At 34.2% G+C, this 14,080-nt stretch overlaps 1 protein-coding gene across 4 annotated transcripts; it reads left to right on the forward strand.

Annotated features, from left to right (window-relative positions):
• The first annotated feature begins 368 nt into the window (after positions 1 to 368).
• On the forward strand, positions 369 to 10,859 carry LOC107941989 (protease Do-like 10, mitochondrial). Of its 4 annotated transcripts, none has more exons than XM_016875624.2 (8): positions 369 to 934; positions 1,043 to 1,288; positions 5,091 to 5,286; positions 6,083 to 6,342; positions 6,756 to 6,883; positions 8,401 to 8,604; positions 9,416 to 9,466; positions 10,449 to 10,859. In XM_016875624.2, the coding sequence occupies exons 1-8, from the start codon at positions 601 to 603 to the stop codon at positions 10,683 to 10,685; spliced, it is 1,656 nt and encodes a 551-aa protein (XP_016731113.1). In that variant the 5' UTR covers positions 369 to 600; the 3' UTR covers positions 10,686 to 10,859. The 4 variants fall into 4 exon arrangements, with proteins under 4 accessions (XP_016731113.1, XP_016731114.1, XP_016731115.1 ...); XM_016875625.2 differs by having other exon boundaries at positions 379 to 934; positions 9,698 to 10,859; XM_016875626.2 differs by having other exon boundaries at positions 379 to 934; positions 10,427 to 10,859.
• The last annotated feature ends 3,221 nt before the right edge of the window (positions 10,860 to 14,080 follow it).

A 14,080-nucleotide genomic window follows, 5' to 3' on the forward strand; every position in this document is an offset into this window, starting at 1 on the left:
ATAAGGGATTAGATTAATTGACTTGTGAATCAATTGAATCGGATAAAACGATTTTATCTATTTTTAAATATTTTAAATATTAATATTAATTGAACCAAGAATCAATGATATGATAAGTTCATTTATTGATCTAATTATGAAAATATTAAACTTTATTCATGATATGTTATAAATAAAATTAATTATTTACTATTTGTGTTTCGAAGAAAGTACGGGAAAAGAAAACAAACAAAACAAACCTTCTCATGTTTTTTTAATCGATTTTGAATTTAAAATAATTTCAAAATTTAACAAATTCAACTTAAATTTACCTAAAGTCAAATACAACTTTTTATTTATTATCATTTAAAATTTCTAATCCAAATTCAAATTTTTCTAGCTATCCACACCGGGCATAAGCTAACCCGCAAACCCTACTTTTTGTTTAAATTGTACCTGCATTGCAGCAGCAATCACTTCACATTCCCTTCGTGTATATATATATATATATATAAATAGTTGGTATGAACAAACCCCTCCGTAGTTGTGTATTTGTTGTATTAATCTTGTAGTCATTCATTCGTCTTTACCATCTCGGCCTCCTTCACAAGCCCCCGTAGGATGTTAAGTTGTTCAATCCGCTCATTGCGGAGGCTAAAATGTTGTTGTAATAAGCGCTGGTCGTCCTTGATCTTGGCAAAAGGTTATTGTTTCAGTAAACCCAAAGTTGTTCCTTCATTTTGCAACACTGACATCAAATTTAGTAGATTTTATGTCTGGGAGCAACAGAGTAGCCTCCGGCAATGGCGAAGACGCTCTCTGTATACCGTAACTGACACTTATGAGGCAATAGAGTTGGCTCTTGACTCAGTGGTCAAGATCTTCACTGTTAGCAGTAGTCCTAATTATTTCCTTCCATGGCAGAATAAGTCGCAACGCGAAACCATGGGTTCAGGTCCTTTTCTATTTCAATCTTGTGCACCAAATTGATGACAGCAATGCCAATCATTCTGGATTTTCTGGTTGCTTTGCTTTACCAGTTTAATTGTTTCTTTAATTGTAGGATTTGTTATTCCGGGAAAAAAGATTCTCACAAACGCTCATGTTGTGGCTGATCATACATTTGTTCTTGTTAGAAAGCATGGCTCCCCCACTAAATATAGAGCTGAGGTTCAAGCTGTGGGCCATGAATGTGACTTAGCCATTCTTGTTGTTGAAAGCCCAGAGTTTTGGGAGGGTATGAATTTCTTGGAGCTTGGAGACATCCCATTTCTGCAAGAAGCTGTTGCTGTTGTTGGATATCCTCAAGGTGATCAAATCCACCCAATTTGATTTCATTTTCTGCTTTTAATCCACCCAATTTGATTTCATTTTCTGCTTTTCCTTTCTTGTTTGAGTTACATGAAGCTACAATGGTTCTTTCCATTTCTCAGAAAGAACCATCAAATTGATAGGTAAATTCGATTCTAAATGTGTTTCTTGACAACTAGAGTGATCATTGCTATTGTCAACAAAGTAAAACATCTTGGCCTTGTTACTTGAACTTGGGAGTGAGTGTTGGATATGTGTTCTATATGGGTATATTCATTCTTTAACGAGTCTTTTAATGTATTTGGAGGGTTATATTCTCATGCCTATGTTTGATTATGCATAAGAGATGGGTACTTAAAGAAAAAGGAAGAGTTGGAGTAACATAGCATCTGGGCAAATGCCAAAGACACATTAGCCTTCTATCGGTTATATATGACTTTTGAATACTTACTATTTGTTAGACTTTCAGTGCAAGCCGCATTCCTCTAATTTTAAGTATCAATAAATTAAATCTCTTTTTTGTTACTAGAAAAGACCTTTTAAAGAAATTTTTGATAAGGTATTAGGCTTTGAAGGTTTCCTTGTGGGCGAATGTTATGGTCTCAAGTTTGGGATCAAGTCACCAGACAATTAATGAGAAATCAAATTTGAAGGAAAGGTCTTGCCTTATTCATATTCCTAGTTTTTCTTATGGTGATGTGAACTCTAAGGGAGTTGCTTCTCTTGAAACTCTAACAAGTAGGCTACCTTAATTTATTAGACATTCAATTTGTCTTATTCATGAATAATTTCACTATTTATATAGGGGTTTACGAATTAGGTAATGGATGTAAAGCCTTGGTTTGATAGTATACTAGTAAACTCTTAATTAAACTAATATGGGAACTTTTAGGAAATAAAATCAGAATTAAGTCCCACAAAATTAGAATCACAATCAGAATTAAATCAAATTCAAAGCCACAAGTCAGTAACTTTACTTCCTTGGAGAAAAAGCTTGTCCTCAAGCTTAGAATTAGGGAAGGCAATTTTGAAGTGAAAAACATCTTCCCAAGTTGCATCATCAGCAAATAATCTAGTCGAAAAAGGGAAATAGAAGGTCAAGACCTGGATCAGAATAACTAGAGGTTGGGTCCACTAGCGAAGAGATTGGTAGATGATTTGTTTATGGAATTTTTTGATTGTGAATAAACATGAATTATAGGTGGCCGAGTGGATGGTGGAGCAAGTGCATTTACGTTTGGAGAATTAGCTGATTGTACACACCAAAATGTATATTCCTCTTGTGAGCTATTAGAATCATATGAGAAAAAAGCAGAATTTTCAAGGAAAGTGACATCATTAGACACTAAATATTGTTTAAGATCTACAGAATAACAATTATAACCTTATGAAGACAATAGTACCCAAGAAAGACATGCTTAGGAGATTTTGGATCTAATTTTGTTACTCGTGGATGAACATCGTGAACAAAACAAGTATTTTCAAATATCTTAAAGGTTCAATAGGAAACAATAATTTAGATGGAAAAGGAACATTTTAAAGAATATCACCATTAAGAAATGAAGAGGGCTTATGATTTATTATAAAACAAGTTGTGGAGATATCTGCCCAAAAACATTTTGGAACTTTCATTTGAAAAGGAGAGCTCTATCAACTTCAAGACATCTACGTTTACATTCAGTAGCCTCATTTTGAGGAGTACCAATACATGAATATTGATGAATTCCATTTTTAATCATATAATCTTTAAATAAATTAGAAAAATCTTCTTTTGCATCATTACTTCGTAATGTACATATTGGAAAATCGAATTGAGTTTTTATATCAACAACAAAAATCCAAACCCAACCATAGAAGAAATAGGACAAGGACCCCAAACATTAGAATGAACTAACTCAAAAGGGGACTTAACTAGTTTATTAACTCTAGAAACTAAAGGACGAGGATGTTTGACAAGCTAGACATTTAAATTAAGGACACAATTTCTTCAAAGACTATAACGTAGGATGACCCAACAAACAATGCATCTCTAAAGGAGTTAACACGCTAGAACAAGCAATGGATCTCGATACCTTTGTACCAAGAACATAAAAACCTTGAACTTCATAACCTCTACCAATAAATTGCTTTGTCGTAAGATCTTGAAAAAGATAATGATTAGGAAAATGAGACACAATAATTTAGGGCACATGTATGTTTACTAAAAGAGATTAGAGTAAATGAAATATTAGGCAAACATTAAGACTAAGTTTAAGGGAAGGGATGAGGTTGGACAATTCTAGACCTAAGAACACAAGAAGTTGATTCATTGACCGAAGTAATTTTAGATAAGGTCATTTGAGATTGGAAGGTAGAAAAGAGGTATGAATTACTTGTCATAGTGAGAAGGTATGTCGACTTAGAAAATCTTTTTATGGATTGAAAACAGAGCCCTTGTCTTGGTTTGGTAAATTTAGTGAGGCACTCCAGGTATTTGGGTTGAAGAAGAGTAATTGTGATCACACAGCGTTTTATAAACACTTCGAGGGAGGTATTATTTTATTAGTGGTTTATGTTGATTACATTGTTATTACTGGGAGTGATGTTTGCATGTATTTTGGCTCTAAAGCTTTTTCTTCACACTCAATTTCAAACGATGCTCAATGCACCCCCACGTGTTGACGAGTGTGGAAAGGTGAAAACTTGTAAATCGAGCCAAAATTCCTTTGATACCATTTTATGAAAATAGGAGTCAAGAAACAGTAACACAAGAAAAAAGAGCTTCTATCTATTCACATACTAGGGTCATGGGCCTAGAACTTTCGTATTGCGTTTCATGCGGCCTTAGGTGATCATTTTGATGCAAACACGGCTAAGTTAGCCTAACCACCAAACAATTGAGGATTTACAAAGAATTCCTTCAAGGCACCAAATTATATAGCGCAAGCAACTTAGCCAAAAGAAGTCATAAAAGAATAGAAAACCAAAGAAAACTAGAAAACTATGCACGAGAGGTGTTTGAGTAAATGTTTTCAATTGTATTACTTTCTCTCAAAGAATACAAGAAACAATGAGGCACTCTATTTATAGTTGAGCTCCCTCAAAATTGACTGAGTTACATCGATGGACGAGATTAGTCTGTCCCTTAAATAATGAGACTTACAATATTACATAATCCATTTACATAATCAGATCAAATCAAATCAAATCTTGCAATATATTATTCTCCTCAATCTTTTAAGATTAGTTCCCATATTTAATAAAGTAGCTTATCAGTCCATATCAGCGTCATTGGGCTACCCAGGCTTCAAATGAATAGGCTTTTTCAATAGCTCTTTGAATCGGGCCAACTCTCGTGAGTCAAATGATTCCCATCTAAACGATAGACCTCCATGGAATTCATTTGGTGTGATGGTCACGGGTTTTGAACTGTGGCCCGTGACACTAGGGTATCCTATTTATACAAAGCTACGAGAGTTAAATTAAGGAAACAAATCGAAGTAAATAAAATCTATATGTAATAAAATCTAAATATATCTCTACTAATATATTATATACAATAGATGCAAAGCCCTAATTTGATAGCATACTAATATGGAAATTGTAGGAAATAAAATCAGAATTCAATCCCACAAAATAACAATCACAATTAGAATTAAGTCAGATTCAAACCCCTTATTCTGCTGTCAATTTCTTGTGTCTGACATAGTACATGCCCACAAAGGCATCAATAACAGCAAACGATGGGATGTTGAACTTTCTTTTAGGAATTAGTTTGTGTTTTATTTTTTACATGTCATATTGCCCTTGCCTGGATGCAGGAGGTGACAACATTTCTGTTACTAAAGGGGTTGTTTCTAGAGTTGAACCTACACAATATGTACATGGTGCTACCCAGCTGATGGCAATACAGATAGATGCAGCTATAAACCCAGGGAATAGTGGGGGCCCTGCAATTATGGGGAACAAAGTTGCTGGTGTAGCTTTCCAAAACCTTTCAGGTGCAGAGAATATTGGGTGAGTTGTGAGTTTGTTTCCTTCATAAACATCATTTTGGTTTCAGGTTATCTATTTTTGATCATTGATTCTTATGGTGATAAAATGTTTTTTTTACTTGGGGTTCTACGAATTTCCACTATATTTAGTGGGATTTCAGTATTGCATTCTCTTTGTTGTTGCCCCATTTTCCCTCAAATAGCATTGATAGCTATCTTGAGTATTATCATTTATTAAACCTTATGTAATGCTAAACGATGTACCATTTCACATGTGTAGTTTGTAATTTAAATGGTGCTTGCTTGTTTGTTTATTCCTTCACTATATGAGTCTATCCACTATTAAAAATCTAGTACCTTGACATGCACCATGCATTTTTAGATCTTAATTGTGGATGAACACAAGCACCAGCAAAAAGAAAAAAGGAATATCAGAAGAAGAAAGCATCTTTTTGTTTCTTTCTATTAAAAAAAACCATTTAAGGTTTATTAAATTCTAGACATTTTGGCCATATTTATTAGAAGGAAGCTTTTAATGGATATTATGTTCAGAACAGTGCCTTGAGAACCAGAGACCATATTGGGATGTTTAAGGAAATATGATATAGGCTAGGGTTGAGAATTGTGTTATTTAGTTTATATTATCTGAAACTTTAAAAACTTGCATAAAAAAAAGTTGAAAGCTAAGCTGGACATGTCCAGACCGAACATTATTAAAACTTAAAGTAACTTCTTGTCAGTTCAAAAGCATAAGATTATTCCTTCTGGCCAAGTATATATTTCAATCTTTTTTTATTTTTTCTTTTCATGATATGCAGCTATATAATTCCTGTTCCTGTTATAAAGCATTTTATAGCTGGTATAGAGGAAAGTGGAAAATACATGGGATTCTGCTCTATGGGTCTCTCATGTCAACCTACAGAAAATGTTCAACTTCGTAACCACTTCAAAATGCAACCTCATATGACAGGTGTACTTGTGAGCAAAATTAATCCTTTGTCTGATGCGTATGGAGTCCTAAAAAAGGATGATATCATCCTTGAATTTGATGGTGTGCCTATAGCAAATGATGGAACTGGTACTTGAATTATAACTGTTCACTCAATTTTTTATCATCTTAATTTCAAATGAGATTCAACATTTTGCCAATAAACATTTTGCAATCATGCCAATTGCATTTTCTTAATAAAATTTTCTGACCCCTTCTAAGATAAAATTTAGACCTTTTCTCATTGGTGCTTTTTTTTGTTCTGGTAACATGATTACATTTATCCTCAGTTTCTTCAAATAAGGCACCTACCATTGTCACTATAAGGGGAATTTCTATTTTTTGTTTTTAATTTTGTTTTGGTTTCTTGAAAGTGAGATGCTCAGGGATAGAATTTCCCTAATGTTTTTCTTTTGGATAATATACTAGTATGTGGTAACTTTATTGGTATTCATAATTTTCTGCTGTACTTAATTTGGAGTGGAATTTACATGCCATTGCAGTTCCTTTCCGGAACAGGGAACGGATAACATTTGATCATTTGGTGTCTATGAAGAAACCCAATGAAACTGCACTAGTCAAACTCCTGAGAAATGGTGGAGAGCATGCATTCACCATCACCCTTCAACCTGTGAGTAATTCTTTTACAGGTTTATTAAATATAGTAATATCCACAATTTGCATAAACCTTGTGACCTGGGTTAATGAAAGTTTTAAGGAACCATGAAGAGCCCGAATTCTTCATATATGCCACCTGTAATGATTTATTAAATTTGATTATATTTTGCGGTTCTTTTTAGGTACAATCTGTGCCTGATTAACATTTTTTTTCTTCATTCTCATTTTGAATAGAAAACGACATTCTCTCCCTTAATGGCTTTAATACTGTTGTTAAAAGAAAGGAAATAGATTAATTGATGAAGCAGAATTTGATAGTGGAGTTGTAAGCAAAAATTTAAACTTCTAGACCAGTTTTTATGATTTAAACAGATAATTTAATTGTTGGAATAAATAGGTGTTGTGTTCACCAGCATGGTGAAGCTGAGTGGGGATTTGCAAGTAAAGGCGTGTTTATGTAGGAATTGAATTAACTCTGAGAGTTAATTTTAGAAGGGATAGTATCATTATGCTCCTATTATTGAAGAATTAGGATGCTTTGGGCTGATAGCCAAAACTTGGCTATTAAAATGAGACTCGTTTTTTTATAAGAGAGTCCAGTAAAGAAAGAGTAGATAAAGGATGAGGAATAGAATAGAAGGCACTATGGATGAATAAAAAGTCATATTGAACTTTGTTTTGAAGAGATTTTAATTTTCAAACTCCCAATAATCGGCCATCCCCATCATAGTTATAGGCTAATTATTTGCCTGGAAAGCATATATTGTAGCTGTTAATTGAGCCCTAATTAGAAGTTAACTGAAGTGAAACACTCTAGCATATCCTCTGCTTCAATGAAATGAGGAATACTCATGTAATTCCCACCATAAATGAAGAAGGAAGTCTTTGCTATTGGGCAAGGTAAAATAGATAATTGTCTTTTTATCTCTAATCAATGTTTTAGTAGGAATTGTCCTGAGACATATTGAAGATGGTGATAAATCCCTTGCTAGAAGACCAGATAGCAATGGCCATATATATTTTTTACAACCAAGAAGATTGGAAAGCCATCATGTTCCTCCATATAACTGCTGCAATTAAAAAAAAGACAGAAATTTGTCTGCTACAATTTGTTTTCTCGTTAGTACACCTAAAACCGAAATGTAAATACATATCCTATTGAACGGAGGATCAAACAGCTGCTCATGAACCATGTTTAGGAAGTAAGGTGTCTGTATCCATTGCCTGAGGTGAATGCTTAAATGGATTCTGATTCTTGTGCTATAAAAGGTTCCTTGTAAGCACAGGCTTTCAATTACTCAACTTTAAGGTGCTTGTAGATTCTTGCTGCCTTTTGACAATATTTGGTTTACTTTTTCCAGTGCAGAATCTTATAGTATTTTTAATGCTTCAATTGGTCTTATTACACATGTTTTCTGACTGCTGAAATTATTAATAATATAACTACTTATGTCAGTGCATTGTTTGGTTAGTGGTGAAATTAACCTTGATTTTGAATCATTAATTTATTAGTTTTCATTGATCTTACAGTTGCAGCCGCTGGTTCCAGTTCATCAATTTGATAAACTTCCTAGTTATTATATTTTTGCCGGTCTGGTTTTTGTTCCACTAACCCAGCCATACCTACACGAGTATGGGGAAGACTGGTATAATTCTTCACCTCGTCGGCTCTGCGAACTTGCTCTAAGGGAGCTGCCTAAAAGAGCTGGGGAACAACTTGTAATCTTGTCTCAGGTTTGAACTAGACTTTTTTGACATCATTAGTGCATGATTGTTTCTTTTGAGATGAAAACTTTGTAGTTTGTCAATTTCAGTTACAAGAAAGACCAAGTAAAATTTAGGTCCTAGATAAATCGATATAGATAGAAGCTTTGGTTTAGCAAACAATTTTAACTATCAAATCTTGGATGCTACTGTTCTCGTTTTCTTATTATTTTTGGAATAGATTATTCAAGTACGTTTTCTATGCAGAGACAGTTTCTTCTTAAACTCCATAAGTGGTATTAAAGAATTAACATGTGTACTTTTATTATATTATATTTATTTTTAAACATACCTGAAAGGTGGCAACTCTTTCAACTGCATTGTACTGGGGGGTGGGGTTCCATACCTCCTTTAGATAGATGGATCCTTGTGCTTCTAATTTAGAGCTAGAACTACTGCAACCATGGAATCCTCTCCTCATTCTTGAAGTTCAGAAACTCCATCAGTGGTTTATGAGATAATTGTCCTATCATTGAAATTTGGACTACTTCCTTTGCGGCTCTCCTACACTCGTATACTCCAAAAAGGGGGAAATTTAATTGAATCATTAGGGTTTAAGGAATTTTATTATTTTATATACAACTAGTGCAGCTTTTTAACTCCACCGGTGGTGTAGAATTATGCCATTTGCCCTTTCATTTACCATATTAATTGATGAATTTCTAAAACTTCGCCTAATGGCATGTATCAAGCGTTTAACCTCTCATATACAACTTTAAATACTAAACCAAAGGATTTTCTATGTCCGTTCACCTTCATGACAAACTGTTATATGGTTCAGGTTTTGATGGATGATATCAACGCAGGCTATGAGCGTCTTGCTGAATTACAGGTACTTTCTTATTTTCCTTTGGTTGGATCATCTTTGTTTCTATAGCTGTTTTCTACATCCAATAAACCAGTTATGAAAGTAGAAATGCCAGGAGAGAATTGTACATCTTGAATTCAGCTCAAAGTCAGAATTTATAAAAGTTATACTCTGCCTAGAAAGGAAAGAAAATAAAATCTCTCTAAATACCTAAAATTAGCTATTTACAAATCCCTAAAAACCTGTTATTTACAGGCTGTTAACAAAGCCAACCAACGAGCTCGAGGAGCCATTCATCATATGAACGTTTCTATTCATCATGAAATGTTCCAAATTCATTTCGAGGAGATAGAGGAGCAACTAGGTTACAGATTTTCTGTCACAAAATGCCATTCATCATATAAATAGGAATAGGACAATAAAAGGCAAAATAGTCATCCTTTATGTTAGATTTGGGCACGAGTGTTAGATATAGGCATCCATAACTCATGACATTGAGCGGCTAGGAAATTAGGAGTTTCATCTGTTTTCAAATGTCAATTTTCAAGGAAGTGAAAAGCATTGAATAAAGTAAAAGAGAACAAGAGAATGATACTTAGGCTTCAATTGTACTGCTCTTTGATTGCATAAAAAAAGTCCTCAAATCAGTTCATTTGCATTTTCAGTCAATTCCGATGACAGACAAATAATATTTGAAACTCAAGACCAGATGTCTGCTTGCATTTATATTACTCGGACTCAAGTGTGTCAGGTTGTGTGTCAAACATGGGTATGCCAGGGTTTTTAAAGTTTTCTTCATATATTTGGCCATTGGGTACTCCTTTGAGAAAAATGGAATCAAATCTGTTTATTGATCTGTTTAACTTGGTGGTTGCATTAATGCCATTATGTGTCTGCACTTGTAAACCAGTGTATGTCCAACTGCTGATGTAATTACGTATTCGTTTGTGTATGATGTATGCGTGGTTATTTGTTTTCTGAGAGGTAAAAAGAAACTGGTGGACAGGTCAAGAACGTCAACGGAATTGAAATAAAAAATTTGAAGCACTTGTGCCAACTTGTGGAAAATTGTAGCAGAGAGAGCTTGAGGATTGATTTGGATGATGATAGGGTAGTTGCATTAAACTATGAATCAGCCAGAATAGCCACTTCCCGGATTCTTGAACGTCATCGAATACCATCGCGGATGTCCATCGACCTTTTAAGTGAGCAGAACAGTTTGTTAATGGATTCAGCCGAGTAGAGACTTGACCTTAACTCAATGATCGGTCGATTATCACATTGAGTTACTTGCATCAAATTTTGAGTGTAATTCATTTATTGTCGATTCATATAAGTTCAAGAATTTAGTTGCAAAACGATGTAGGTATATTCAATTTCATTACCTATGGAAGAAGCAGTTATGATAGGGTTGCAATTTTCTTGGGAAGAAATGCAGATGCTCAGACTGAAATTTATTCACTGAAACTTTTCCTTGGAAGAAATGCAGAGGCTTTTTTGCCTTAATAATATAAAAATTAATTATTGAAATAGGATAGGTTAATACTTACGAAAATTGGTAGAATGCACAATAACTAGCCAGTGTTGCCTGATCAACTGACGGAACCACTCTACTTTCTTCCAATCATTTTAAAATAATTAATAATTTTTTTTGGTGCTGTCAATGTGTTAGATGGTACAAGTATGTATTTTTTAGAAAATGTCAATATTTCTTCGAGTATACAGGAGTAAAATTTTTTTTAATGGTGTCGTCATTGTGTCAAGTGGTAGAGAATTATTTTTAATTTTTTTAGCTGTTGAAAAAAATTGAAAACTGAAAAGTTGAAAAAGAACCAGCATTTGTGGTTGATTGGTCACGTTGATGGCAGCGACCTGATGGGTTGCCTCTTATGTGATCGGTTTGTCACAGGTACTGCTTTCAGCGTGACCGATTAGTCCTAAGTACTGTTTTATTTTTTATTTTTTGGTTTTTCAGCCTTTTTAGGTATTTTTTAATAGTTAAAAAATATTTTTTAACTAGTATCGTCGACATAAGGTGGCACCATCGGACACTATATATACCCCAAATTTGGGTAAAAATCATCAATTTTTTAAAGTCTTTATTTTATTTCAAGTTTTTTGAGAAGAGTTTTTTAGTAGTTTCAGAGAAGAAAATATGGATAATTAATTATTTGCAACTATATATTTCGATGATGTAATTTTGGAAACAATTGTGGGTTGTACATTTGAAACTTGCCAAAAAATAGGAATGAGGTTCAATAAGAATGTGTTTGACGATGACATGAAAAAAAAATCAGTGCAAAATTCCTTGACGTTGTGGGAGGAGGATGTTGAAACTATTCTACAAATTTTTAAATTTGTCAAATTCTATCAAATTCATCAAGATGAAATTTTTAGACGATGAAGACGTAGAGACAATGGTCGCACTAAACACTGAATCGATTCAGTTATTTGCTGAGTTAGCGGAAGTGAAGCTCGTTGAAGACGACTCCATTAAGTCAACAATATGGAGTTGAAGGGTGTGTACGAAGGTTCCGAGAGCGTCTAGCGATAGGAGGTCGTTTGTGTGTGGGTTTGACATTGATCTTAATGTTGGATGTGCAGAACTAGGGGTGTGTATTTGATCGAGTCAAGTCGAATCGAGTCAAAAAATTTTGAGTTAGTCGAGTTGACGAATCCTATTTTAGAAATCGAACTCAACTAAAATTTTTTCGAATCGAATCGAATTGAATCGAGTAAAAAAATTCTAAGTCAAGTTGAGTTGAGTTAACGAATTCTATTAATTATACTAAATCCTACGTTTACATGGACCGATTATTTAACTAGTGAATGAAGTATCAGATTATTTAACTATATAAACAATACAATGGTTTTGCCTTTTAACCTAATGAGTAAACATTTATCAAAATGACGTAGTTTTATCTTTTAACTTAATGGTTTTGACTTTTAACTTTAGAAAAAGTAAATATTTATCAAAACGACGTAATTTTGCATTTTCTTATTTAGATTTTCAGATAACTCGAATTTTGTAATTTATATTCGAGTTAAACTGAAAAACTTAATTTTTTTATTCAAGTTGATCTGAATAACTTGATTAACTCAAATAACTCGAACTATTTAATTCAAAATATGATTTTTTATCGAATTTTTTTATCCAAATAGAATTTTGCTTACCCCTATGTAGAACGGAATGGTGGTGGAGAGACATTGACATGGGTCGAAAATCCACACCATGTTCGTTATACATCTAGTCGTGATTGAGATCGATGTGGATGGTGAAGATGGATTCAATAATAATAGTTGTTCTAATCACGAGGGTGAATATTTTAGTGACCTCGATGTAGATGGAGTCTCAAATGATATCGACGATGAAGGCATGGATGAAGAAAATGTTTATGCCCTTTCGGTTGGGAACCCGAGTCATGACTGTAACACCCCAAACCCATATTCGTCACCATAACAGGGTTACGAAGCATTACCAAAATATACAGATAAAGTAAACAAATATTTCATTTTATACAGTATTCATGTCAGAAATCAAACATAAAGTCCCTTATATGAACCCTCGAGGTCCAAAACATGCATTAGAAATGAGTCGGGACTAAACCAGGTATTCAGAGAATTTCTCACAAAATCTATAAATTTTTCCTAGGTGCAGGAGTCACACACCCGTGTGGTCAGGCTATGTGGCTCACACGGCCAAGGGACTCATCTGTGTCTCAGGCCATGTAACTCTCTGACTTGGGTTACATAGCCAAGTCACACGCACGTGTGCTAGGCCATGTATAGGTGCAGGGGTCACATGACCAAGTCACACGTCTGTGTGTCAGGCTGTGTGATCAATTCCTGGCATTCTCTTTTGACATTTTAAAGATGTAGGGGATATACGGCCAGGCCACACGCCCGTGTGCTGGGCCATGTGTTACACACGGCTGAAATACATGCCCGTGTGGAAGAAAATAGGCTATTTTCCAAGCCACATTTCTCATCCATCTTGTTCGTATGTGTTTAGTATGTGTTTAAAGTACATTTTCATAATAATTCGTCTCGAGTTTAGATTATTTCATGTCAAAACTTTTCCCATTAAATCATTTGAAATGTTAGTGTCACACGGGTAATACACTCAAGGTGTACAAATCTATAATCATGGAAGAACATATTCATCAAACAAATTCCATGTTCATAAATTATCATCTCGTATTTTCATATATCATGTATCATCATTTTCATGTATTTCAGGCAGATACGTGTATTAATTCATTTCATGTTCATATTTTCTCATGTCAGGATTTTGCCCGTTGAATCATTGAAAACATCGATGGATACACAGGTAGTACATTCGAAGTGTACATATAAGAAATCCATCAATTCATATTCAGGAGTGCTCTTTAAAGTACATAATCGGGAAATCCTCTCTCAACCCATATAACAAGAAGCTCACAAAGAGCCTATTATGAAGCTTATCCGGGCTATATAACAGGAAGCCCATAAGAGCCATAATCAGGAAGTTCACAAAGAACTTTTAATCAGGAAGCTCATGAAGAGCCTTTAATCAGAAGCTTCAGATAGCCATATATCGGAAAGTTCAAGCGAGTCATATCAGGGCGCTCACAAAGAGCTGCGTTTGTGTCCACAATA

This window comes from Gossypium hirsutum, chromosome A12 (genome assembly GCF_007990345.1).
Source record: "Gossypium hirsutum isolate 1008001.06 chromosome A12, Gossypium_hirsutum_v2.1, whole genome shotgun sequence".
NCBI classification, from domain to species: domain Eukaryota; kingdom Viridiplantae; phylum Streptophyta; class Magnoliopsida; order Malvales; family Malvaceae; genus Gossypium; species Gossypium hirsutum.